The following is a 25,345-nucleotide window of genomic DNA, read 5'->3' as shown; positions in this document are numbered from 1 at the left end:
CAAATACAAGCAACAGAAATGCTGCTCATCTCTGAGCACAGTATAGCATGGAGTCCCCATACACAAAGTTAAGATAATATCATGTGCCTCAGCATCTCAGGCGTGTGAGGGGGGCAGGCAATGATATTGGCTCATCAATCAGCTATCGGCTTTTTCCTTTTCCAAACTATTAAACATACTATTAAACATTCCACCACTGGCCACCACAACTGCCACTGCCACTATTTAGGTTTGTTTGTTTTTTTCTTGTTTTTGTTTTTTGGGTGGGGTCTACATTCTGCAATGAAAAATCAATTATTGCACAATGGGTATTTTTCTGACTAAATATATTCAAATTCAACTAATTTAATTGAACAATGTGGTTCTCTGCAGTGTGGAAAAGGCTGTGAAACAGCATCTATAGCTTTATGTGTGGAAATAGGATCTAGGAGAAAGTATAAATGAACATTTTATTAAGGGCGGTAGGTGGGTTGGGGGACTAGTACATACAACCTCAGTATTTCTAAAATCCTAGCTACAGCCCTGCACATTCCTTTCCTTCTCCAAAGGACACGAGCAGCGTTTGAAGCCAAGCTTCAGAAGAGCAGCCGGGCCACAGACTTCCGCGTGCCACAGTCCATCTGCACCATGTTCAATGTCATGGTGGATGCCAAAGCCCAATCAGCCAAGCTGTGTGCCATGGACCTAGGGCAGGAGGTAGGAGACGCTAAAAATGTCATGTCAAATTCATTTTCTTTAACAGAGTGGGGGCAAATCATTTTATCTTGCCTAAAAGGTTAAGACCTGTGATGGACTTCTCTTTGACATCGTACAGTTTCCCTGTTTAAATCTCATATAATTTAATAATCACTACGCTTTGGAGCTGAATGAGAGTAAATTATTTATGAATGGTCTTTTTTAAGTTTTTGTTCCTCCGATACTCCAGTTTTCTTTCTTTCTTTCTTTCTTTCTTTCTTTCTTTCTTTCTTTCTTTGTCTTTTACTTCCTTTGCAGTATTCACGTCATTTTACATGTGCTATGTCACCTCTGTCTTTCTCCTTCTCTGCTGCTTTATTTTTCTTCTCTGTGTCTTGTGAAAGTTTGTTAGAGACTGGGTAAGTGTGGCTACGAATTCAATTGAAATCTCACCCTCCAGTTCCCAAATGTATAATTAGTCATCAGTTTTCCCTGTCTGTCTTCCTCCACTTGAATTGTTTGGATTTCATTAGCATATGTGTAGATAGTATTGAATATACATGGGGTAGAAGTGAGAGATCTCATATTTCGCAGAAGCTGGAGACTGATACCAATTACTGACAATGAATTAATTATTGCGAAGTCCTTCACTGTTCTGTTGGTGCTACAAAGCTAAACAAAAGGATTCCTCGCAGTGATACTGCGTCTGAGTTTCCATGACAGCAGTTCTTTAGCAGGAGTAATCATCCCAAAGTCCTTCAATGGGCTTTGCTTTATAAGGAAGGTCCTGAAAATGGTTCTATAGCATTTCATTCATTTACATGCGACTAAGAAAAAGGGCTTAACAGGAAAAAAGATTTCATAAATAAACAATGTAATGCATTTATAGGCATAAAACGATAAAGAATTGGATTAATCAATGAAAAATAATGATTCAAAAGAAAAATTAACAGAATACAGCTGAAATCCTTCAACATTTATTCATTTAGGGGTTTGATTTATAATGACTTTTGACTGCAAAATCCAGTTACTGTATGCACTTTGGAGCATTACATACAGTATTTATGTAGTGTGTAAGTGAAGAAGTGTGTGGTATTTATATGCACTGAGTTTACTCTAATCTGAAAATCTACAAAATCTAAAAGCAAAAGGAAAAAAAATGAAGTCACATTTAAGTCAAACCCTTTTTTCTTTTATTTTTTTATGCCTAATAAAATTATTGTAAACAATTTGTGTGGTGTTAGTGCTCTTGTTCAAAATCAAAACTTCATTTCCCCCAAAATATCCCAGTTCATTTGCAATGCAAGACGATATTGCTTGCCTCTGCCAAGTCTGAAATCTTTCTAGAACAGCTGGAGGAACACAACATCCTCAAAAAATTTTAGCGAGTCAAATTTCCCCCAAGTTTTTCCTGGATAGACTGGTAGACACTTACATTGTCCTCAGTGATGTTTTTTTTTTAGTAATTAAATGTATTTCTCAAAAATAATGTCATGATATACTGTATTGATATTGCCAACTTCAAAACTCTTCACTGTTGACCGCTTTAAAGTAGGGATGTCCAATCAAATTTATTGTTGTTTTTTATTTTACCTGATTAGAGTCTTTTAATACTGCCAATAACTTATATTTGCCTAACAACAGAGCAGCCCAGTGTACACTCAATGAAATGGAAATGAAATGAGATAAAACTGACTTCATCAAGAAAGAAATGTTTTTGCCAAAGATGCTCAGTATATAAATACCTGTACATACAGTGCAGCAAAAGATATGTAACATTGATTTCATATGTATCTGACACATTGAATTAACAGCTGTAGCTACTAAATCTGGCACATTTTATTTTTCCTGAGCTACTCAATCCAAATACAGAAGGTTCTGGTTCAAAACTATAGCGTTGATCAGTTTAAGTTACTGATGTATGAATTAAAGTTTATCTGGAGAATGTTACTCCTGAAACTCATGTGATGCAATCCGCTTATTGGCTCTGAAACTTGAGCAGAATGAGTTTATGTGTTAACTGTAGAGGGAAATTTACATGTATTTCAGCATTCAGCAATATGTTAGTAGCTCCAGACTTAGTAGGTACTAACAACATCTACACCTGCTTCTGACTGCTTGTAGGCTATTGCTTGTGTAAATAAGCAATGCACATAAATATTGCTCGTCATTGTTAGAAATTGCAATTTTAACTCATATTGTGCTCTGTTATGTTCAAAATACCCAGATGCCTTTGAAACATGTAAATTGAACATGACAAAAGATTAGCAATATCACACATTTAGCTAAATTTTAAGATTTAAGCTTCAGATTAAGGTTTCTTTAAAACATGAATGAGTTATGTAAATCGACTTAATACATGTGTTTTCTACATTTCTGGCATCTCGTTCACACTTGATTCAGGAGAGAGAACTCCACAAATTAATCTTCTGTTTGAGTGGTGAGACTGAGACCCACGTTACTGACCAAACGCTGAGCTATCAGTGATGGCTGTCAGAATGTATAACGATTTAACACTTAATATAACATGTATATCACCTCACCTTCTGAGTTTGCTGTTGACTGCTCCAGTGGAGTCATGTCCCCGTCTCCTCTGACAGAGAGATCTCAGGCAAAGCGCTCGTCTGCAGCAGAGAGCTTCAAGTTTAATATCCAACCATTTTCGTTTAACTTCTTGGATGGTTCTTAAAACAGAGGACACAGAGTTAACAGCACCCATGACCTCCGTTCAGGCCTAACAGAAGAAAATGAAATGTTTTTTCTCAACTCCACTCCACCTAAAATAATTTAATCAAATCCGAGTTTGCCACGGGGTTCATGAATCCAGTGTAGGTTTTTAGTACCAAGGTTTTTAATGTGCAAATCTACTCACAGATTTACTAACATTTAATGAATTAGACCCATTGTTTTCATAGATTTAGAAATACTAAGTAATATGACTTAGAAGACTTAGACTGAGACTGAGACAAATGATGAGTGCAGACATTCCCTGCAGAGAGCTCCCAAACCCAGCAAAAGACAGACTGAAGTTTTGCCTGTCATAAAATTACTCACAGAATTAATCTGATCTTAATCTGATTTAATCCGCCAGCATCATTTGTTATTTTAACCATTTCAAACTGAAAGCAATGTTCAGTGCCGGTTAAAAATAAAAAGCTGCTACCTGAAAATGTTATACACTTAGCTTTATTAATAAAAGAGGGAGCAGAGACAACAGATTTGGTCAGATTCTTCAGAGTGAATCAGTGTCTTGCCAATCTGGATGTCAAACTTTGTCACATTTCACAATGTTCACTTGCATATACAGCTAAATGCTGCACTGTAGAGCCTGGCTGTATTAAAGGAGAGCAGCTTTGCAGCTGTTCCATGAAAATATGGCTTACTCTACTTGGACATTTTCAACTATTTACAACTATTCAGTAATTTTTATTGTAGCAACCATTAGTCCTATGCCAGACCTGCAAAGATTTCAGACACATGGCAAATGACACAAACCATAGTTCTCTCCTTTCTACTGTTCTATCCTGGGTGAATTTTTCAATCTAATCAACAGAGTTAATGTTGGCATTGTAAATTTATTCTGCAAACCACGGATACCTTACATTGGTGCGCTATTATGTAGCAAAAACGTTGAAGCTTTCATCAACGCTGTGGTAAACTTGGCAGGCATCTCGCCTAGGTGTCACACTGATACGATACATATGAAGTGTACAAATGTAACATTTCTGTGGTTTGCAGAGATGTACAATGCTAACGTATTCATCTGGCAGATTTTTTCTCATGATCTAGTTGGTTAAATCTCCATCTATGAATTTCTGGTTGAAATAAATAACAATGTGTTTAAATGAGATAATGTTGAAATAACAAGCATTTATAAAAGTGACCTGTTCCAAAAGGCCAATTTACTGAGTTATCTGGATAACTTTACATTCTGAGTAATACTATGTGCTTTTTTTCCTATGTTATCCAGAGTAAGATGAGAAGAGTGATAAAAATGTTATGTGCAACTGGTAGGTCTGGTACGTGTTTAGCCTAGCTTAGCATAAAGACAGGAAGCAAATCCAGGGCTGTCCAGACTAGAAAAAACTTAATTCAGTACAAATGAATATAAATAGGATACTAATATATAATATATATAATATAAAAATGTTGAGTATTTCCCTTTAATGTCACATTATGATAGGTTTGCTATGTGTGGATGAGATGAGTAACATGATGTTTTTCTTTCCTCTGTAGAGACAATACCATTCCCAAATTGACAACCTAATTGAAGAGACGGTGAAGGAGATGATAACTCTGCTAGTAGCTAAGGTACAGAATACTACGGTTTACATTTACACTGTAAATATATTGTATTGTTGTGTATTTTATATTTCAAGCACAGGGCTCCATTTTTTGTATGCATAATATATCGTTTCATTGTTATGCAGATGACATACAGATTTACCTCCCTCTAAATATAAATTGTAAGGACTCACTAACCCCTCTACTGGCCTGTTTGGCTGATATTAAGACTTGGATGAGCCAAAGTCATCTCAACTTAAATGACAATAAAACTGAGGTTATTGTGTTTGGACATCCACCATGTAGCATTAAATTTGTTGCTGGTATGGGCCCCCTCGCCTCCAAAACCATCTCGCATATCAAAACCCTTGGTGTGACTCTGAAAACAACAATAATTTCCACAAAATAATTACAAAGGCACTTAAGATGAGTCAAAAGGACTACTAAGACACTCAAAACGACCACAGAGAGACTCAAAATGACTACAGAGAGACTCAGTGAGACTCACAGCTACTACAGAAAGACTCAAATGACCACACAGACTCAAAACCAGCAAAAAGAGACAGAAAATAACTACAAAGAGACTTCAAACAATGACAGTGAGACACAATAACTACAGAGAGCCTAGAGGAAACTGAAATGACCACAAAGAGACAAAAAACAACAAGAATATCTAACAAGAGAAAGATACTGGAGTATTTTCTCAGTGGATAGAGGAGCCTGTAATCTTAATCTGATTTGAGAATATGAAAATCTTTAAAAAGTGAGATACATGGTTTTAGGGTGACATAGACAATATGACATACAGCTGTATTTTAAACCGCACTGTAGAAGAATGAAGACTATTTCCATAAGTTAAGTAATTCCACTACTGCATTTTTCGTCTTCTCCTCTTTCTCAGTTTGTGGTCATCCTCGAGAGTGTGTTAGCCAAGCTCTCCAGATATGATGAGGGAACACTCTTCTCTTCCTTCCTATCTTTCACAGTAAGTAGCAAATATACTTCCAACACCATCGCCCCTTCTTTCTAAAACACATTCTAGCAGATACTCACCAGTTTCATCTGGAGATATGACAAGTTTTCAGTGCAGTGAAACAGATGACCATGAGTGATAAAACTACTTTGAAACAAGCCTACAGTGTATTCCTGTTATTTTAATTATTGATTAAAAGTGAAAACAACGCAACATTAGAATTCAAAACTGTTGTAAATGTTTGATTTTTCTGAGTTAACTTCTAAGGTTCTTTCTTAAATAAATGTGTACATAAATTGATGATGGTCTTTATTTTAATAGCATTACATGAGATACCATGATTTTAGTATGGCCCTCAGCAAAAGCTCTCCTGTTCAATCTATTCTGGATCTTGTTTGTTGAATCACAATCTTAACAAAAATGCATTCAAATTAGAATACCCCCCACCCCCCACCCACCCCAACTTTATTCTTTAATAGTCATTTTAATACAGTTTGACCTTTTTTGACTTCTTCCTGAGCACCAAATAGCTTAACACCTCAGCTGGTTTCCCACAGTATTACAAAAGCCAGGTTATTGAATTTGTGAGTGCACTTTTGCAGCTAAAATCACCACATGAGTCACTGTTGCCACTTCAGCACTGAACTACAGGCTGTACAGTCTCACCACGGCAGCCTTTGTTCTGAAAAATGGTGCCACAGCTGGAGTCCTGACTGTTTTTTCACTCACTTCTCTCTCCTTTATGTCAAGGTGAAAGCTGCCTCAAAGTATGTGGATGTACCTGTAAGTGAGACTTACTTACTTTCTCTTTAATGTGTGTCTATGTTGTTAAGGCCTCAATGTCTTAATCAATGCATTTGCATTTATAGGAGACAGGCGTGCATGCATTTATCTATGTCTGCTTTTCTTTTGAGATTTTAGGTTAGGTTTGACTACGAAAGCACTCTGTTAAGGTTTGAGAAAGATGTTGACTTTTATTAAAATATTTAATAAGTCACTATGCTGTCATCTGTCTAAACAGAGCCACAAAATCAATTCTGCTTTAATTTCCATGAGTGAGGAAGGAAAACAAATGAAATAACATGAGTAGATGACATGACTCACAGTGCACTGGAATAAGAGCCTGAAAATAGTGTTCCTTTTCTATTTATAACATTAAGAACTGATTTTGGTATCAAGAATCAAAAGTGAATTGTGAAGCTGAAAACACACACAGCGCCGAAACGCGTCATATGGTGAGCGTCAAGTAACACCTGTCGTGCCAATAGGAAGCGCTGTGCTGCAGTGCCTCGACAGAAGACCCTGCACAGTTATTATTGCATTTACAAACAGATCTGTAGCCTTCTTTCACCTCTAGGGTAAAATAATGTTTGAAGAGTCAGTCTCCTGAGCTGTGGATTGCCAGGAAATATCTTTTTTGCCATTGTTTTTACACTAACCAAATTGTGGGTTATGGTGCTTTGTTGTCACTCACGGCTCTGTCCAGCACTCACTGTATTTCCAGGCACTTCACCGGTGATACAGAGAGAAGCCTGCACCTCGTTTATCACCCACAGAACGGGGTTGCACACCAGCATTTTCAAAACAAAATAGGACAGGCTGCAGTGAGAATCTCTCTCCATGGGATATTTAAAATAGTGGGTTTGAGCATTTAGTCCTTGTCAGGAAAGCTCAGGGGTTTAGTGTTACCTTAGCCCGCAGGATTGGCGCTCAGCGATGCTTTTTTTTTCTCCAAGTGAGGATTAGAATATATGCAGTTCATATCACCCTGGTCAAAATTAATATACCGTATTTTTCGAAATAGTAGCCCAGGCTTTTATTTCACAAAATCGATTTTGACCCCAGGCGTTTAAAAGAACCAGACGGCTATTTGCTCAAGGCTTTTTTTTTTTTTTTTGCACCAACCTGCACCAGGCCGTTATTTGGTTACAGTTCCTGTCCAGTATGTTTTTTAGTGCAAAAATACTGTATAATGTAGGGGTGAGTTTGTGTACAAAAACATTTAGAGTGGGTCATTTTTTTCATGGACACGTGTACACGGGTTTCACCGCTGGGTGGTGCCATTGCATTATACCATTAAAGGCCCAGTTATCCGAATACCATCCGAACAGGCCATTTAACCAACAGTTACAGGCCGCTACACCAAAATATCGCCATCCTGACGGTCCACCATCCCGAATTCTGGTCCCTGAGTCCTGACAGTAAGCCATGGCGAGCCTGTAGAAGCTGTATTCCCCATGCATGTCAGCGATTTTAACCAGGGATGCACGCGAGTAATTCAGGCTGACATTAACTGTTTTTCAGCGAACTCTTCTGGTAATTTTATTAAAAGGCATGGCATATAGGTCCACAGTAACTTATTATTATTATTGGGTCTTATAAGAGTGGGCTACAATGAGTACCGGGCCATCAAATCACAGCATCCGCAGTGAGAGGACACGGAATTGTGTGCACTTTTACGCATGCGGGTCTAGGCGATCACGGATATATGATGTGGGAAAGATGTAGCCAGATGTATTACCTGTTTTAGATACGTGGCTGTCTGTCCATTCGTAGCACGAGTCATGTGCACCATTTCACCACCGACCCGTGCGTAAAAGCACAAACAGCCATCGCCATGAGGCAGTGAATGAGGAAATAATCGCCTGGGCGTTTAATCGGACCGGCGTTTATTACATATATCACCTTTATTTATTCATTATGCAAAATGGGGTCAAACCCCCGGCGGCTATTAGGTGCCCGGCAGCTATTTGCCACCAGGCGACTATTTGGAAATATACGGTATGTAAACGCTAGAAGGTCCACTCATTACTAGGTATCCCAACAGAAGGGTGACCAAAAATGGGGACGGTAAGGAATGGTTCCATTGGTACCATCCACAACTTTATACAGTGGAAATGGAAAAAAAGCGTACCAAACTGAACTGAACCGAACCATACCATACTGCTTCGTGAAAATGGGGCTTTTGACTGACAACAAGCCTATTTAAAGAACAATCCATTGCCTACACTTGTTTATACAGAATACATAACACATTAAAACAGGATTGCTGTGGAACTCAAAATTTTACCTGTGCTGGTATTATTCCATGCACATCAGATAATTAGTAATAAAAACTGTAAAATTAGAAACCAAAGTATATCAGTATGTGATTCCTTAACTCTCATATTGACACAGTTTTCAACTCGCCTATATACGTTAACAGCATAATTGAATTAATGAAATACAGTTAAGGATTTTGGTTTTGGTGGCCTCATCTGGCTACCCCAATGAAAAATTTCTGGGGGCAGCATAGCAGCCAGGGGTTAATCCAATCTATACAGTTTTTTTTACAATACAAAACAGCAGTTTAAGGATCCCTTATAGATAAATGTTTCTATGTTAATGAATGTTTTAAGTTGATTAAAAAAAATAGAATAGTGGCACTTAAGATTTCTACAAAATGTGTTTGCTTATTCAAATTATAGGTTAATTTAATGGCTTCATTTTATTTTATTATGCAAACTAATTTAAATTTGCTCAGTAGTTAAACCTCTTTAGAATTAATGTTACAGTAAACTGACAACCATTGGTCAATTACATTTCTCTTAAATCTTCAAATGAAAAGTTTAAAATGTTTTTAAGGATTAGAATGAAGGCATTTCGTTCCCCAGTACTGCGTGTGTGTTTGTTTCTTGTGCATGTACAAATATTTGACCATGCTTTCACATGTAGAATCATAATCCAGATGGCTTTGGTTGTCATATTTCCACATCAAATGTCCCCATGTTTTCCCCCCCAAATGTCCATTCATATGCATGTGGCCAGACACTGACAGGCAGCCATGCCTCGTGCCTCGCTTACTGTGCAGTACACATTTTGAGGCCATGTTGTACAACACATGCCCATTCTGCTGTCAGGGTGGCGGTGGTGGGTTGCGTGTGTGTGTGTGTGTGTGTGTGTATGTTTGTGTGTACGCATCAGATCTGTATTAGCTGCCAACACTTAGGCCGTAGCAACATGCCAAATTTCAAATTAATGCCTTGTCAGTGAATTTGACGAGGCACTGTGTACACTGGCAGGGGTCGCAGTTTCCAGCCCAGCACGCTAATTGTGTCCTTAATGTACAAAATTAGAGTTTCACTGGTAAAAAGACACTCATTTGCACATTGTAAGTGTCATTGCAGATGTGTTAACTAAGTTTAGGAGCAGTTAGCAATGAGTTCTTTGCGTGACTTTTTGTCATGAGTTGGAGAAAGGAGAGAGAAACTGAGACAAAAAGGTTTGTAGAGTGTTATCTTATCTTGAAAATGGTTGATGTAAGAAAGAGAGCTAAAGTGCGGGTTACAAATGCATTGTCCTCTGTGAATATTTTAGATGTCAAAATGGCAGGCCTCCTAACAATCTGCTCTCCCCATCAAACCCAACTGAGTGTCCCTAGTGCCCCTATTCACTTTGCACATGCCCAGACTGTGAGTGTTGTTTACCAGCCAAGCCGAACTCTGAGAGGAGCTGACTGAAGAGCGCGGCTGCCCTGTGGTCCTGAATCTTCATCCTTGTAAATGAAACACTTCTTTGGATATTTCTCCAAATGAAAACTGAAAACAATAGAAAAAGATCTAATTTTATTTTTTGAATTTTTGTAAAAGTTGCTTTAACTTAAGTGATGTGAAATGCATTTGTCACCTAATGTACCTTTTCACGAGAGAAAGGGGCAGAGACACATACCACACTTAAATCACCTGGAAAATGCAAGTTCGGGCGCTGGGTGCTTCTCTTGTGCCTACTCTGTGCCAGCTAGGTCGCGTCAGAAGTTGCTACGTGACCATACAAGCACCATATCATAGCCTACTTACCAAAAATCCCAAGTTTGGAGCTGCTCCTCTTCCAGCTTTTTTTTTTTTTTTAAGTGTGTATTTGGCCTAAAATGTTGTCTGTCAGACAGATGTAAAGCTTAGAGTTGCCCTACACTAAAACAAACAACTTCTTCACCATATTTATCATAGATTGGTATTTACAGAATAAAGAGAAGATATCTGCTTGCTGTGATTGGTTGCTGCTCATCACATGACATGGTATGCATTGCTACGTTCCAAACTATCTCAGGGCATAGTGCTTGGGAATGCCTGTGTGCCACAACAGCATCCCTTTCACTTTGGAGTGTACCGACCATACGTCTACATTAAAAACAATTGATCTGAGGGCACAAACATGCTCCATGCGTACAGGTCCATACAGTCTACAGGCATGCCGGCAGCTCTGAGTGGATGTAGTTAGGCACAGCACTGCTTTGAGCAAAATGCTAACATTAGCATGCTAACATGCTCACAATGGCAATGCAATACATTTGCTAATTAGCACTGAACCAAATTTCAGCTGGTAGTCAGTTTGGCAGATATTTGACAAAAGGACAAATCAAACCCAGGTAGCCAAAATGACCTAGCCCAGCTTTGGACCTAACTTGACATGCCAGAAGGAATAAGTAGGGCCATGTGCGGTTGCCGGCATTGGCTTAGACTCGGAATGAATGACACCTGATTCCATCTGCAGACACCGATGTTACTTGGCCACTATCAAAAATGACCTGGCTCAGCTTCGGCCCAAACTCAGCACACAGGAAGATTTAAGTTGGGCTGCCCTCAGTTGCCTGATTCGACTGAGAGTCAGGATGAAGGATTCCCCCCAGAATCGGCCGGAAACTGGCCGGACACCAGCTGCTGACACTGCCATCACTGGGAAATGTTGACCTGATGACGGCGCTGGATGAAAAGTCAGAGGCTATTGCAATTCATCCTGAGGGGAACATGACTGTCTCAATTAAATCCATTGCAATCTATCCAATAGTTGTAATTTTTCACTCAAAAGTATGTCAATAACATGTCAACCCCCAGGTGGCGATAGAGAAAAATCATAAATTTGCTAAAGTCTTTAGGACATTTTGTCTGGGTGTGTGTATATATATATATATATACATATATATATTGTCTGGGACAGGAGGCTGGCATCAGCAGACCTGAATGCGGGAGGGAGTCTACCGATGGAGGAGCTCAGACAGGTTGGGGGGAGCCAGGTTGTGGAGGGCTTTAAAAGTGATGAGTAGGATGCCTGTGGATATTCTCTTTTATCAGGTCATAGTAATCTCAGTGCAATTGAATCGAACGCAGCTAAGTCCAGTTGCGTTCGATTCAGTTGCCTTGAGATGATGAGGAGGAGTTTGATGACCTCCTGACCCTTCCTTGGGCATCAAAGATTCTCGTGAACAAGATAGCTTGTAATCACATGGGCAGATTGAGATAAAAATTGGCTGAACATGTTCAGCTCCCCACTTCATTAACCCTTTTGATTTATTGACCCCCTCTTCTCATCCTCTGGAGCCATTTCACATTTTCAGGAAGTTATCAGCCTCTTGTTCATTCTGTCCGACACAGTGAAATGATGGGATGCAATGAAAATTTTAGCCTCTAGGAGCCACTAGCACAGCTTTAGACCTTAAGTCTTGTTTTATCTGTTGCAGAGAGTGTGCCAAAAATACAAAAACAAAAATAACATATCTTGACATCCTCAGGATGATAATTGAATGCAAAATACTGAAATCAAAATATTAATGTGGACAGCAGGTTTAATAGCATCCCAACAACAACAGCTGGGAGAGTAATTCAAAGAGCATTTTAATAGTTTTTCATTGCTATAAAAAAACATGATAAAAAAAAGTAAACAAGGAACATTTCTATAACTCCCTCTGCATTCTTTTCTATTATTCATTTAGTTGGACATATTTTGTATCTTTGGCATCCCCACTAGGATTCACAATGAAGTTATTGGTTTTGTACTGATTCTTGTACTTTTTTCACTTTGAAAAAATTTGCCGTAGCTTTTTACTGTTATTTTCTTCTAAAAGAATATTGATGTTTTTGTATGTGTTTAACAAATATAATTTCAGTAAGATGGGATGAAATAGTGTTTTCACACCATACCAAGGCCCTGTTTCAGAAAGAAGAAGGTTTAGTGAAGAGTTAGTTAACCCTGACATGAGAGAAACTAAAGGTTTTCAGTTCCAGAAAAAAGAGGTAACTCTGCATTGGTTACTGTGATAACTGACTCTGTGAACCTAACTTGCTCGCTGGCAGGTTTTCTTCAACAGACCCTGAGTTTCTCTTTCGTGCAGCTACAGAACGTTTGAAAGTGAGTTTTTTTCTAACAGGCTGTGTGTAGTCTGAATGTGTTTTAACAGCACTTTAGTGAATGTGTTTAAATTTACTACAGCTTGTTGAAGTTGCTGAAAAAAAGCCTCTGGATGCTGAGGAGAGATTGTCACTGCCTAAAAATTTTGAATCAACTGTATTTTACTCTTTTCAAGGGCAAATCATCGACCACATTATTACAGGATAGGTTGTCATCTTATCATTATGTCTCTATATCTTTGAGATAGATAGATATATTTTTTTAAATCTTTAACTATATTTTCAACTTGTTCTCATCCCAACTTGTTGCTTTGTTAGTGGACTTTCATGTCCACATATGATACACTAAGTATCCTCCTGCATTTGTTGTTGACATTCCCAGACGCCAGATCGATTTACATGTGCTACATGCATTGTGTCTTTTTAAAATACACTTCCATTTTCACAGGAAATGTAGAGTTTCTGTTTGTTAGATGCATACAGTCTTTTTCAAAATAAACTTACAACACTGGTAAAACACCTCGTATTTATGTTTTTTTCCTTGTGCAACAAAAGCTCATGGTTAGGTTTAGATCAACATCGTGGTTTGGCTCAACATTCACAGGGAAGCAAACACTGGGCTCCCAGGTGGAAGGTTTGTTGGACCCATCCACTGCCCCTCCCGCGCACCCTATAGGGATTTTCCAGCTCCTTATGTAACGTTGTAACCAGCGGCATTTCAAACTGACTGAGTCTGGTTACATTTTTAATTGACACTACACTGCAGTAAAGGGTGCTCTTTTGTGTCAGTGTCTGACTCCTAAATCACTGACGGAGTGGCACTATTTGACAAGTTGTGAATGAGAGTGGGCTGATATTTTTCATGTTCAGTCAGTAGCCCCTGTGTTTAGTCCCTGTTAGATCAAAGCTGAACAAATATATTTAAAATGTAATGCAAACTATGGCCTAAATGGTGATTTAATGGACAACACTGATTGACACTTTATTGTGCTAACTTCGTGTCACTTCTTCCTGCTCTGACTCAGGCTCGTTTTTATAAAGATAATTCATTAATATCTCTACTTCCACCAGGTTAAAATGGAGGCTCTGCCTTTTATTTTGCTGTAGCCATGATGAATTGTTATATTGGAGCTCCATTGCTGATGGCTTTTTTTCTTAACAGCACACCTCAGAGCAAAGCATACTCAGATTAAACAAACTCTGATGAGCTGTTCTAGAACCAAAAACTCTGAGTTTTCCATCTCAGGGTTAGTCATCTCAGAGTTCAGGCTTAGACTCAGAGTTTGTGAAACCTGCTTTCTGAAACAGGTCCCAGTTGTCTGAGCAATGGCTTTTTTCTCCTTTTGTCCTCTGCAGAAGCCAGGGATGGATGTTGCTGACGGTTATGTGACGTTTGTTCGTCACTCCCAGGACATGCTGCGGGAGAAGGTCAATGAGGAGGTGTACACAGAGAGATTATTTGATGTAAGTAACACACAGCACCTCCTCTTCCATCAATGGGAGGCTTAGTAACAACAAGGTTTCATTTACTCCACCTGTGATCATCTGTAGGAGGAGATTAAAAAAAACATCACTTGTAGAGAAAAGGAGAGTGAACCAAAGTCAAATGATTACAGTCATGTGATCTCCTCAATGTTCACGTGATCTTTAATCTGAATGGAATGCATGTGAGTTCAACACAGCCAGAGTTTGTACTTTTGCCATTTTCATATTGCTTAAAACGCGCTATCTCAGTAATTTAAATTATGGGGATTTATGATTCCTGAGCAAAAACTGATTTTCCAATATGCATGTAACATGATTGAGGATATTGGTAAAGTTAAATCAAACATAGTAACAGTAAAATGAAGTAATAAAAAATAAAAAAAAGTTTTCAGGATTTTTCTATTGCTGGATCATATTAACCAAGTGGAAATATTGTAGATGTTGTTTGCAAATTTTATAAGTGTATTCTGGTATCTTACATCTCTGCTACACTGTAACATAAAATTCGGTCCGTTCCGATGGATCTGCAGGTTTATAAATGTGAAGGCTGTTTTATCTACGAAACTCATAAGTACCTCACTCTGGTGCTTCGTGTCTGTCACTCTGCCAAGTTCTCGTGCAGACTCATGTCTTTTTGGGTCTTTGCGAGTCACTTTGTGAAGCTGACTGTACTTACGCATCAGTGTCCTTCTCCATAGCTGACAAACTGTAATCAACTCAAGCTGTAATCAACTTGCAAAACAGTCCCATGACACTGTTTGCCTCCATTACATGAGATGAGGTCAAGCAACACCAAAACAATTAGTAAATCTCTAAGCCTGGCTGCTGAGCCTCCTCTCAGCTCAGACTGGCGGATTTCTTCTGAAAATGTGCTAAAACAATCACTGCAGTGGGATGAGTTGCACATTGGGCCGTAGCTCTCTATAGATCCGCCTCTGTTTCTCTTTTCAAAGTCAGACGTATTTATACACCACCGTCCTCTCTGCTGCCTCGGCATTTACTCTTTGTCTTGTGGTGTTTGTGTGCAATTCGGGCCGATCTTGAGGAGGGATTATCCTAGGCGGCGCTCTCCCTTTCTTAGTCAGCAAACAACAGTTAATCAATTGAAAAAGGGGCACAAAAGATCACTTTGTAAGATGGCTTAGCAGCCACCAACACAGGGCTTACAAACAGGTTGTCTGACCAGCTACCTTTAACAGCAGCATTAAAACTCTGGGGTCAGTCACTCTGGATTATTAGACAGAGCTGGTATGTTTGTAGTAAAGCAGTACAAAGTTTGACACACCAGCTGTAGCACACATTGGACACACCATACAGGCAGAAGAAGTACCTGAGGCACAGCACAACCCAATCACCAGAATAAATGTATGTTACTGCAGACCACTGATACATTACATTGGTTATGGTTAGGAAAAGATTATGTTTTAGCTGAAAATACCTGGTTTAGGTTGCACAATTTCTCAGTGAAAACAACTGCTTTTTGTGCCACTACTCCCTAAAGTTGACCCTGGGTAATCGAGCACACCCTAAGGTACAACAGAAATGGGCTATAGAAAACCATTGGTTCTGGTATTCTGGCGTGTGTCACACATCACCAGTGTGTGTTGCTGCAAAGACTTTTTTTCATTGATATACTGGATAATAGCTCTGGCTGAAAGTCCTGTGTTTGGGTTCCCAGCCAGCCGGCAGCTGGCAGCACCCAGAACAGAAGACTAAACTTTTACAAATGAAACCAGATCTCATAACAATCCACAATACAGTGCTCACTGCTCACTGTCACGCCTATCAATGTCTCATAAGGAGTTTGTTTTAGGTCCTACTTTTACACACTTTTACACTATTACTAAGTGTTTAGGCCATCATCTAGTACTTAAATTGATCAAGAGAGCGGATGTGTCAGGATCTGGCTGTCTAACCCCGTCTGAGGGACACCATGCCATGCAGTAAGGATACTGTCTGTACAGTAATCTGGAATTACTGACAATCTCCAAATCTCCAAATGAACAAAATCACACAAACATGTTTTCTTCAACTCCAAATCAAGCCAAAATCAAGTCCTTTCTAAACTTAATAGATCTTGGAAAAAATATACACACCCTTAGAGTTTGCTTTATCCAGGGCTCAGACAGGAGGCAGTCTCCTCCTTTAAGCTGATCCAAAACACTTCTCAGTTGCTGTGCTGTGTTTTCATTTGATTGTGTCTTAATGTACTTCCATTCTAATTTCATCATAAAAGCAGTAATGTAAAGCTCATTGCCGTTAGAGCTCAGTTTTGAGGGACTGCTTATTTCTGAAAACCATTGCTTAACATATTTCTGACAGGTCAAGAAACATAAGCAGTCAGGTTGTAAACACAGCCCCAGCTTAAACTTGTCGATCCCAGCAATTGACTCGGTGAGTTAATGTGACCATAATCAATAAGATGATGGCCAAAAGTATGAGCATCAAGTGGAATAAACCTGGATGATCCTTCAAATGATTAATAGGGCAACTGAATAAATAGTTTAATGAATTAGTTTCAGCTTTAATTATTTTTATTCTAATACAGGCTAAAAGAATAGAGGACAGGGACAGGGACATGGTCCAAGTTGTGTAATCCTCTGCAACTAATGTAACCATCACCTCTTTATCCCGACAGTGTGTGCGTATTCATATTTGAGTCTCTGCAGATTGAACAGTGTAGGCGTGTATACAGTTGCATCTATCTGTCTGTGCCATTGTGTTGAATCAAGGCCTTGAGGTGTAATCCGTCTCCTATCCTCTTCTTCTCTGTCCGTCCTGACAGAGGGTGACAGAGAGGTGTCCGGTGCTGGATGTTTGCTGTTTGTTGCTGCATCTTGACCCGTTGCTTTGCCATGTATCCTCTTTTCCTCCACAAGAGCATTTCTGCTGCGATTTGTCTCACCCTGGCTCCTCTTTGTTGTCATTCCGTATTAGTTCTCCCCGCGGCGTCACCGAGGCCGATGAAGGTGTCTCTGGCTGCTCTCTGCAGCTCTGTTGTGCTTTTCTTGTCACTCCACCCTTTTTTCATCTACTTCTCTCTCTTTCTTGTCTGGTGTTTTTTCTGGTGGCAACCTACAGCATGGAACATTAGTGCTTGAATCTGGTTTTCAGGCAGAGTAGTTTTTCTCTGTCTGATTTAAATCATTCATCAAGAATAATATTCTGTTTCATGTCTTTAGTTCTGCATCGTGTTCCAGTTTCTTTCTATAAAACAAAAGAACTAGAGTGGACACACAATGTACTAATGTTGACACCACGCTATTACGTAACTACATTAACATATTTCACACTTGAGTAAGACTTTACCATGGAGGTAGAGGATGCTAGGGCCCAAAAATGCTGAACTTAGACTGACATTTATTCCACCAAAGAGAAACATTTAAGTATATAGTATTTTCTTTTGTATTGTAGAAGTAAAGTTTGTATTGTGAATATGGCACAAGACTTTGGTTTAGTAAGAAAAGCATATCCAGAAAATACTGTTCCTTTGCCATGCATAAGGATCTTAGTGCAGCAGGAGCAACAGTGTTTTCTTGATAAACTAACTAATGCCTGAATTTTTGTCATTGTCCTGCAGCATTTCCCCCTAACACTGTAAACAATAAAGGCGCCGATGTGAAAGAACTGCTTTTTCTGTCGGCATCTGACGCCAGAAGTCACTTGCCAAGTGCTGGTATTCGACAACTTTGGAGTGAGACCAGGTTGGTCATGCGAAGTGGCCATACCCTTAATCACACATAAGTTCATTCCTAAATACCTAATAAATGGGTAAATTGTATATAAAAGTTGTCATGAATGTTGAATTTAGCTATAAAGACCAAAACCATTTTTTGTACCAGGCTGTAAGCATGTCTATTTCTGCTGTAAATTTGGGCATTTTAACATGGGGGTCTATGGGGATTGAGCCTCAAGTGGCCATTAGAGAAACTGCAGATTTTAGCACTTCGGTGTTGGCTTCATTTTTCAGCCCCGGAGGATGCCGCTTGATTCCCACCAACACTAGGTTTTTATCGTATTTCATACATACTTTTTAAAAATAGTTCAGAAACAGACAGTAAACACTATAGAAGTAGTGAACAGTTAAAAAGTAAAGGCTCATGAGGCCCCTGCAAATCAGAGTGTCACAGGCAACTAAAGCAGATACCCCAGTGTGTGTGTGTGTGTGTGTGTTGGGTTTGGGGGTCGTCGTGCTCTTAAAAATAAGGTCAGGATGGACTCCCCTTAATCTTTGCTTTGTTAGGCGGCCCCTCCCCTTTCCTTGGTGGGCTGCTGACTTAATTTATTTATCTGTTTTGTCCATCTCCCTCAGTGAGGATTACATCAATAAGGCAGCTCATTACACAAAATATTACTGATTATTGGTTTTGCTTAGGTCCTTTCCTATAATTATACCTCACCATGAATTTGTTGTAGACATGCTCTTGGAAAGTTTACAGTTTTGAAATATGGCTCATGCTGTCTATTTAACAAGGCACTTTGTCTATTATTTAATCTTGCGAATAAAATTTGTCACTGGGCTAAGATTTCTATAATTCTTTAAAAATGAAACAAACATAAAAATGAAAAAGGTGTAAACGAGAAAAAAAGAAGAGCAAAAATAAACAGCTGCAAAGACAACAAAGTGCCTGAAAAACAATTTTCACTTGTCTATGTATAATCCATTTGCTTTTTCAAGACTAGAGGGACATTTTATGATGTTTTGGTGACCCGCCAGGACACATTTTTTATGCCGTTTGACAAGATTAAAGTCTTTATATCTTTCAATGGGCCATAATGTAGAATGAAACAACTCCATCAAGTCTCCCAATACCATAACAGTTGACTGTAAAGAGATTACATTTCAAATCACATCAACAAATCAAGTTCTTTAAGCATGTTTCATTTCACACATCCCTGCCAAATCTGAAGATGAACAGCAAAATGTGTTTGGTCCGGTTATAGCCAGCTGAATAGAACAGAATAGAGTATGATCCTGCCCATATAATATTGAAGGTTAAAGGTGGGAGATGAAACACAGGCTTAGTGAGGACACTTTGCACGCGCCCAGAAGTAATTTAGGTTTCTTAAACATGTTTGGCTGTGATTTTCCTTGAGAGACAATAAGCCTTAGGTCATGAGTCATTTTAATTGGGGTTATGACATGCATTTAGATGCCTTCTAATATCAGCGACAGTAAGCAGATTATTTCACCATGGCCGTATAATTTCAAAATATGTGTCAACACTCACAATTTGACGTCTGGAGTGTCAGCAGACAGGCCCATATGTGGTCTAATGCTGATAATGTTAAACAAACAACAGCGTCTCAAGAAATGAATCATAACTTAAGACAAATTAACAAGTGCTAATACCCTTGTTCTAGTGGCGGGTAGGGGCGCTTGTCAGATTAGGACATTTTTAATTGATATTTGACCCACCCTTCTCTGACAAATCATATAGGGTCAGGGTGGGCTGGGGGTGTCCATGTGTTATTTTTGCTTCTTTATAAGCATAGAATGTGTTACTCTTTGGTGTTTAAATCAGATTTACTTTATGCTTTTCTTACTAACCACAATCTCGATCAGCAATCCAATCATGGAATTGTTTTAGTATTATTTTTTCTGCTGTTGTGGAAATTGCTCTGAAGGCAGGTGTCCGTGGCATCATGATTAAACTTGCATGGAAATCCCCTATTGAGAGGAAGCTGTTGTGAAGTTGCTTGTATTTTCTGACCTGCGGCTGCCTCAGGTCATGTCTGTATTAAGCAGATACATTTGAAAATATCTTGCATCTACACTAAGACAGCATTCTGCCTCACTGCAAACAGAGCTCTCTCCAATGGCTTTTTTAGGAGCAATTTTAACTACCAGGTTTGTCAAGTTCATAAAATAGACTCAAGACCCTCTCCCCTCCGACATGCACCGGGTTAAATCTGTAATATCTTGGGCAAAAGTCGTTTGGATATACATATATATACATATATATATATACTCTTTAAAGTTACTGGGTCCAGTCAAAGATCAGAATGAATTACCTTGGTCATTTAGGGTTCAGGTCTGTCATTTTAGACCCATGAAAACCTCTAATAGAGAGCTTTGTCTGCATTCTCCACAGCAAATAAAGCATGTCCTCATTGGGCATTGAGCTCTACCATGCAGGGTCATACTTTCTGTTCTGTTTTTGATTTTTATGGACAGAATCTGTAGGCCCAGCTGACGAAGGCAAAGTGATGGAGTTTAAGTATGTCAATGTCTTTTTCACAAGTGAGGGGAAGACAGTACACACGATGGACAAACTGGTTTGTGTGGCATCTGCAGCAATTTAGGTGCTGCACAGGCCTGTTGTGGAGAAGAACGAGCCAAGCCTGAAGGTGAAGCTCTCAATTGAATGGTTGGTGTACTGTACACAAATGACCTTAATGAGTGCATTATGGGTGAGTGGGGGGCAAACGAATCTAGGAAGAGCTTGCCGTCAACCCCTTCTCCTTTACTTTGAAAGAAGCCCGATCAAGGTCGGTAATTAGTTTGGAGGAATTCTGGTCACATCTGTTTGAAACTCAGAGGCAGACCCAGAACACACTGGAGGGATTACATATACCATCTGAGCAGGTATTGGCTTGTGATGCCCCAGGAGAAGCTGGAGGATGTATGTGGTGAAGAGGTTGTATGTGCCACCCTGCTTAGTCTGATGCCACTACAACCCAGGCCCAGATAATTGGCAGGAAATGGACAGATTGATGGAAGATCTCAGTTCATTTGTCCAGCAGTTATTGTTATGGGTTCATGTGCCTCAGTCAAATAGGTAATCAATACTTCTACTATACTGCAGTTTTGTTTTGTAAGTCACAAGTAAGTCTCAAGACCTCACACCAAGGTCTAAAGTTAAGCAGCAGACAGTAGCAGAGAGAACAGATTTTCAGTATGGTAGTAGCAACATAAATGGCTGAAGGAGCACCTGCAAAATTTGATTGGCTAACTAGGAGAGGGAACACCCATAATCAGGTTAATGGAGGAAGCTGTGAGGGTGGGATAGAGAGAGAATTGTGACTGGATATTGCATAAAGAAAGTCTTCCTGACTGAACTTATGCTGAGCTTCATTTCTTCATGCTTCTGTCCTACAATTTCTTTGGATGCTGTTGGATTGGTTCAAACAAAGTGATTCTTGAAAATGAAGTGCCAGAATGAATAGTGTTAATCTTAGTTGATTCAGGAAATGAAAAGAAAGGAATTTATTCGTTTAGGCTTGTGGGAAGGTATCAAGTATTTTCAAGTCAAAAAGCTCAAGTCCAAGTAAAGTCACGAGTTTTTGGGGTTAAAGTCGAGTTGCACGTCTGTTTGGATTTTGTTAGTCTAAAGTCATAAAATTTGTGACTCAAATCAGACTTGAGTCCAAGTCATGTGACTGGAGTCCACACCTCTGATTATTAGTGGGATCATCAGTCTTGTTCCCAGAAACTTGTGTTAGGTACACTTTGCAGTGTTTCTGTATTACTTATGTTTTCCTTTATTTGCAGTGCATTTATTTATGCTGTATAAACAGTATGTTGACAAATCAGAAAGATGGTTTCTTTATTTGCTTGTGTTTTGTCTACTTGCACCTATTTTATTAAGTTTCAGAGCACTGCAATCTCTCAGCCATACAAATGCATTGTAAATTACCTGTAGTTTGACATTTTCTTAGGTATGATGAGACGGGTGTGTGTGTGTGTGTGTGTGTGTGTGTGTGTGTGTGTGCGCGTGTNTACCTGTAGTTTGACATTTTCTTAGGTATGATGAGACGGGTGTGTGTGTGTGTGTGTGTGTGTGTGTGTGTGTGTGTGTGTGTGTGCGCGTGTTAGGGAAATAGCAAAAAATTAATTTGGTTCCCCCGGCACCCTCCCCCCTCCCTTTTGTGGTTTAGTTCTTGAAAGAGTGGCTGAAGAGGTCCGGATTAAGACAGATGTGCTTAAATGATACTGAAGGGGGGACTTAGCACGGCACAGCCTGGGGATCATTGATTAAAAAAAGCCATGTCTTTAGCCTGAGCCAAATCCAGTCCTGCACTGATATACCACAGCTTCCTGCCTCATGACACTCCCCCTGTACCCAGCCCAAACAACCAACACACCAGCTAGGTTGGGAGGAAGCGGGGAAAGGAGTGTAGAAAGAAAGAGGCAGACAGTGATAGTGCTGTAGAGCCAGTGAGTCTTGGAGCCACCTCCCCCTTTCCCCTTCCTTCCCCCCGGGGCTGGAGTTGCAGATACTGGGATTACACAGGTCAATTATACACTTAATCTGCCTTTGCCCGGAGGGGATTAGGAGCGTGGCTCATTGATTGATTTGAAGTATTTCCGTTGACCTTGGGTAGTTATCAGATTCACAAGCGTGGTGAAATTGCACTTCTGTGTGACGAAAGTTAAAGCGCTTTTTAATCGCTGCTGCTCCTCCCGTCTCGCTCTGCTTACCAACTGCTGGACGGCTGTGACGGAGCGGAGCGAGGGCAGGGGTCAGGTTGAGCTGCAGATTGGGGGATTTGAGATTGTTGTCGCCGTCGCCGCCGTTGTACTTTGGTCGCGGCGGGTGGATTTGTGGATGGGTGGGGTGTGGGGGGTTGTCGTGGTGACAGAATGCCTAGCGAGTGATGAAGCTGCCGTCATACCACTTGGCTGTCCGTAGACGTTTCACCACTTTGCTGGCTCCGGTCACGAACTGCCAGCCCCAGGGCCATGCCAAGTGAACAATTTAATCAACACTGAGCTCAGGCAACACGCAAACTTAACTCCTGCAGCCTGTCAGATGTCTTCTTCTGCTCAAATGACTCATTTATGTGAGGTTAGATTAAAGAAAACAAGTTCTTTTTTCTTTTAAGTTTCAACATAGAAAAAGTGAAAACTATTATTCAAAACTTTGAGAAATAAATGAGAAGATGGAATCATTATTAACACTACTTATTAAGGTTTAAATGAAAGTATGATAATGGAAGTTGAAAAAGTTTATGATCAAATCATCTGTTTGATCAAAAGATTTAGATCTAAACAAGATAGATAGATAGATAGATAGATAGATAGATAGATAGATAGATAGAAGAGCTAAAAAGTTAGGTTTAAGAAATTACAGACATTATTATTCCTACTGGTTTTAATATTACAGTGTACTTCAGTTCATGTGATTTTTCCAAGTGGTGTTGCGGTACCTCGACAAAAGCTGTTGATTGACTGCTGTGGGTACAGTCATTGTCAGACACTGTACTATGTTTCATATGTATTAAAAAGTGGAAAACTATAATATACTATGAGTGTTACCAGTCTGTTCTCACTCCCAACTCTTCAAATACCTCTGTTTAGTCAGTGGTCTGTTACAGATACTTCAGATACAGACACCCAGTATAATATGTGCAGGGTGGAGGCTATTTCTGATGCTGCCGGTAATAACGAAACTGTCCAAATGTCGCCACTTTGTCAGTGGATGTCGGCATCAGAGGCTGATGCACCCAATCACTCTATGGTGGTATGATACGCACCAGGTAGCGGCCATTACTGACGCTGACGGCCACTACCATACTATAACAAGTGAGGGAGTCTGTAGAAAGTGGGTGGAAGGGGAGGTGGATGGGTCAAACAAACACTGGACTTTCACGTAGAATCTCCCTGTTTGTTTCCCATGTGAAACCAAAAGTCAGTGGAGTTATTTTAACAACAGCGTAGTGTGCTAGTATGTGTAGCATGCTACACTTGTTACATATGTCACGTGACATGAAAAAACATAATAAGAACCAAAATTATTGAACCCATATCGTGATGTCTTTGTCTGAGCCTAACCATGAACTTTTGTTGCCTAAAGTAACCTTAGGTGTTTTACCTATGTTGAAAGTTTATTGTGAAATAGACTGTATGCATGTAATGAGCAGAAACTGTACATTTCCTGTGAAAACGCAAGTTTATTTTGAAAAGACACAATGCATGTAACAAGTGTCAACTGAGACACTGTCCATGAACGTCCAGAACTTAAGCAGCGCATCTTATTTTAGCGTTTAGGTCCTCCGACTATTTGCCCAGTTGGGATGAGATGGGGTTGGTGTTACATAGGCTGTATCACTGTCAATTGTGAAAGTTTTCATTAAGTGTTAGTATTTCATAAATTTGTCATGAAAAGGGTCGTAAAAAGACATCATTGAAAAAGTCATAGTGTATGCACAGAACCCAACCCAAAGTAAAATTAGTGATTATAGCCCTGGTTGAACTTCTTGTGAAATAATTACTTTGATCTGGTCAGACAAGACTTCCAACAAACAACCAAACTTTAAATAATGTTATTAGTTCTTCAGTTGGAATTTGCTATAAATTGTTACTTTGTACAACAGAAATTTGTGAAATGACACAGAATATAATATAATCATGTCATTAAGATGCAGTTCCACTGAAGAACCAAAGTCTAATCATATATTGCATTTATAGACAATGAAAAACTTCATTATTGCCTGGAAACATCTGATCTGATCATTTATTCACATTTTTTTCTTATTGATACCCAATAATAAAACTATAACCACTGCAACCCATCACATTAACCTTTACGTCCGGAAAGTTTTGTTGTAGGATTGTCTTTTTCCGATCAGTTGCTGTTGAGAAAATGACCAGATGTCCTTTACCCGTCATCCACAACAATATGAGTGCAATACTGTATTAACATCTCCTTGTTGTTTTTCATGCCAGTCAGTAATCTCTTTTAGGTTAAAGTAAAATATCTGTAAAAGGATTACACAACCCACAGGGAGGAAAATAATGGCCATAGTCGTGGGTCACAATAAT

At 39.4% G+C, this 25,345-nt stretch overlaps 1 protein-coding gene across 3 annotated transcripts in view; it reads left to right on the top strand.

Annotated features, from left to right (window-relative positions):
* The window catches only part of cadpsa (Ca2+-dependent activator protein for secretion a), a 273,414-nt gene that overhangs the window by 217,036 nt on the left and 31,033 nt on the right, over nt 1–25,345 (top strand). For all 3 annotated transcript variants that reach the window (XM_050039323.1, XM_050039322.1, XM_050039321.1), the window contains 5 exons: nt 549–696; nt 4,912–4,986; nt 5,861–5,944; nt 6,683–6,715; nt 14,449–14,556. In XM_050039323.1, coding sequence (XP_049895280.1) covers nt 549–696; nt 4,912–4,986; nt 5,861–5,944; nt 6,683–6,715; nt 14,449–14,556 — 448 coding nt within the window. The remainder of the gene's footprint in view (nt 1–548; nt 697–4,911; nt 4,987–5,860; nt 5,945–6,682; nt 6,716–14,448; nt 14,557–25,345) is intronic.

Source organism: Epinephelus moara, chromosome 24 (genome assembly GCF_006386435.1).
Source record: "Epinephelus moara isolate mb chromosome 24, YSFRI_EMoa_1.0, whole genome shotgun sequence".
Taxonomy (NCBI): Eukaryota; Metazoa; Chordata; class Actinopteri; order Perciformes; family Serranidae; genus Epinephelus; species Epinephelus moara.
Note: the sequence above shows the minus strand (reverse complement) of the source record. Positions and strands in the feature narration are given on the sequence as shown.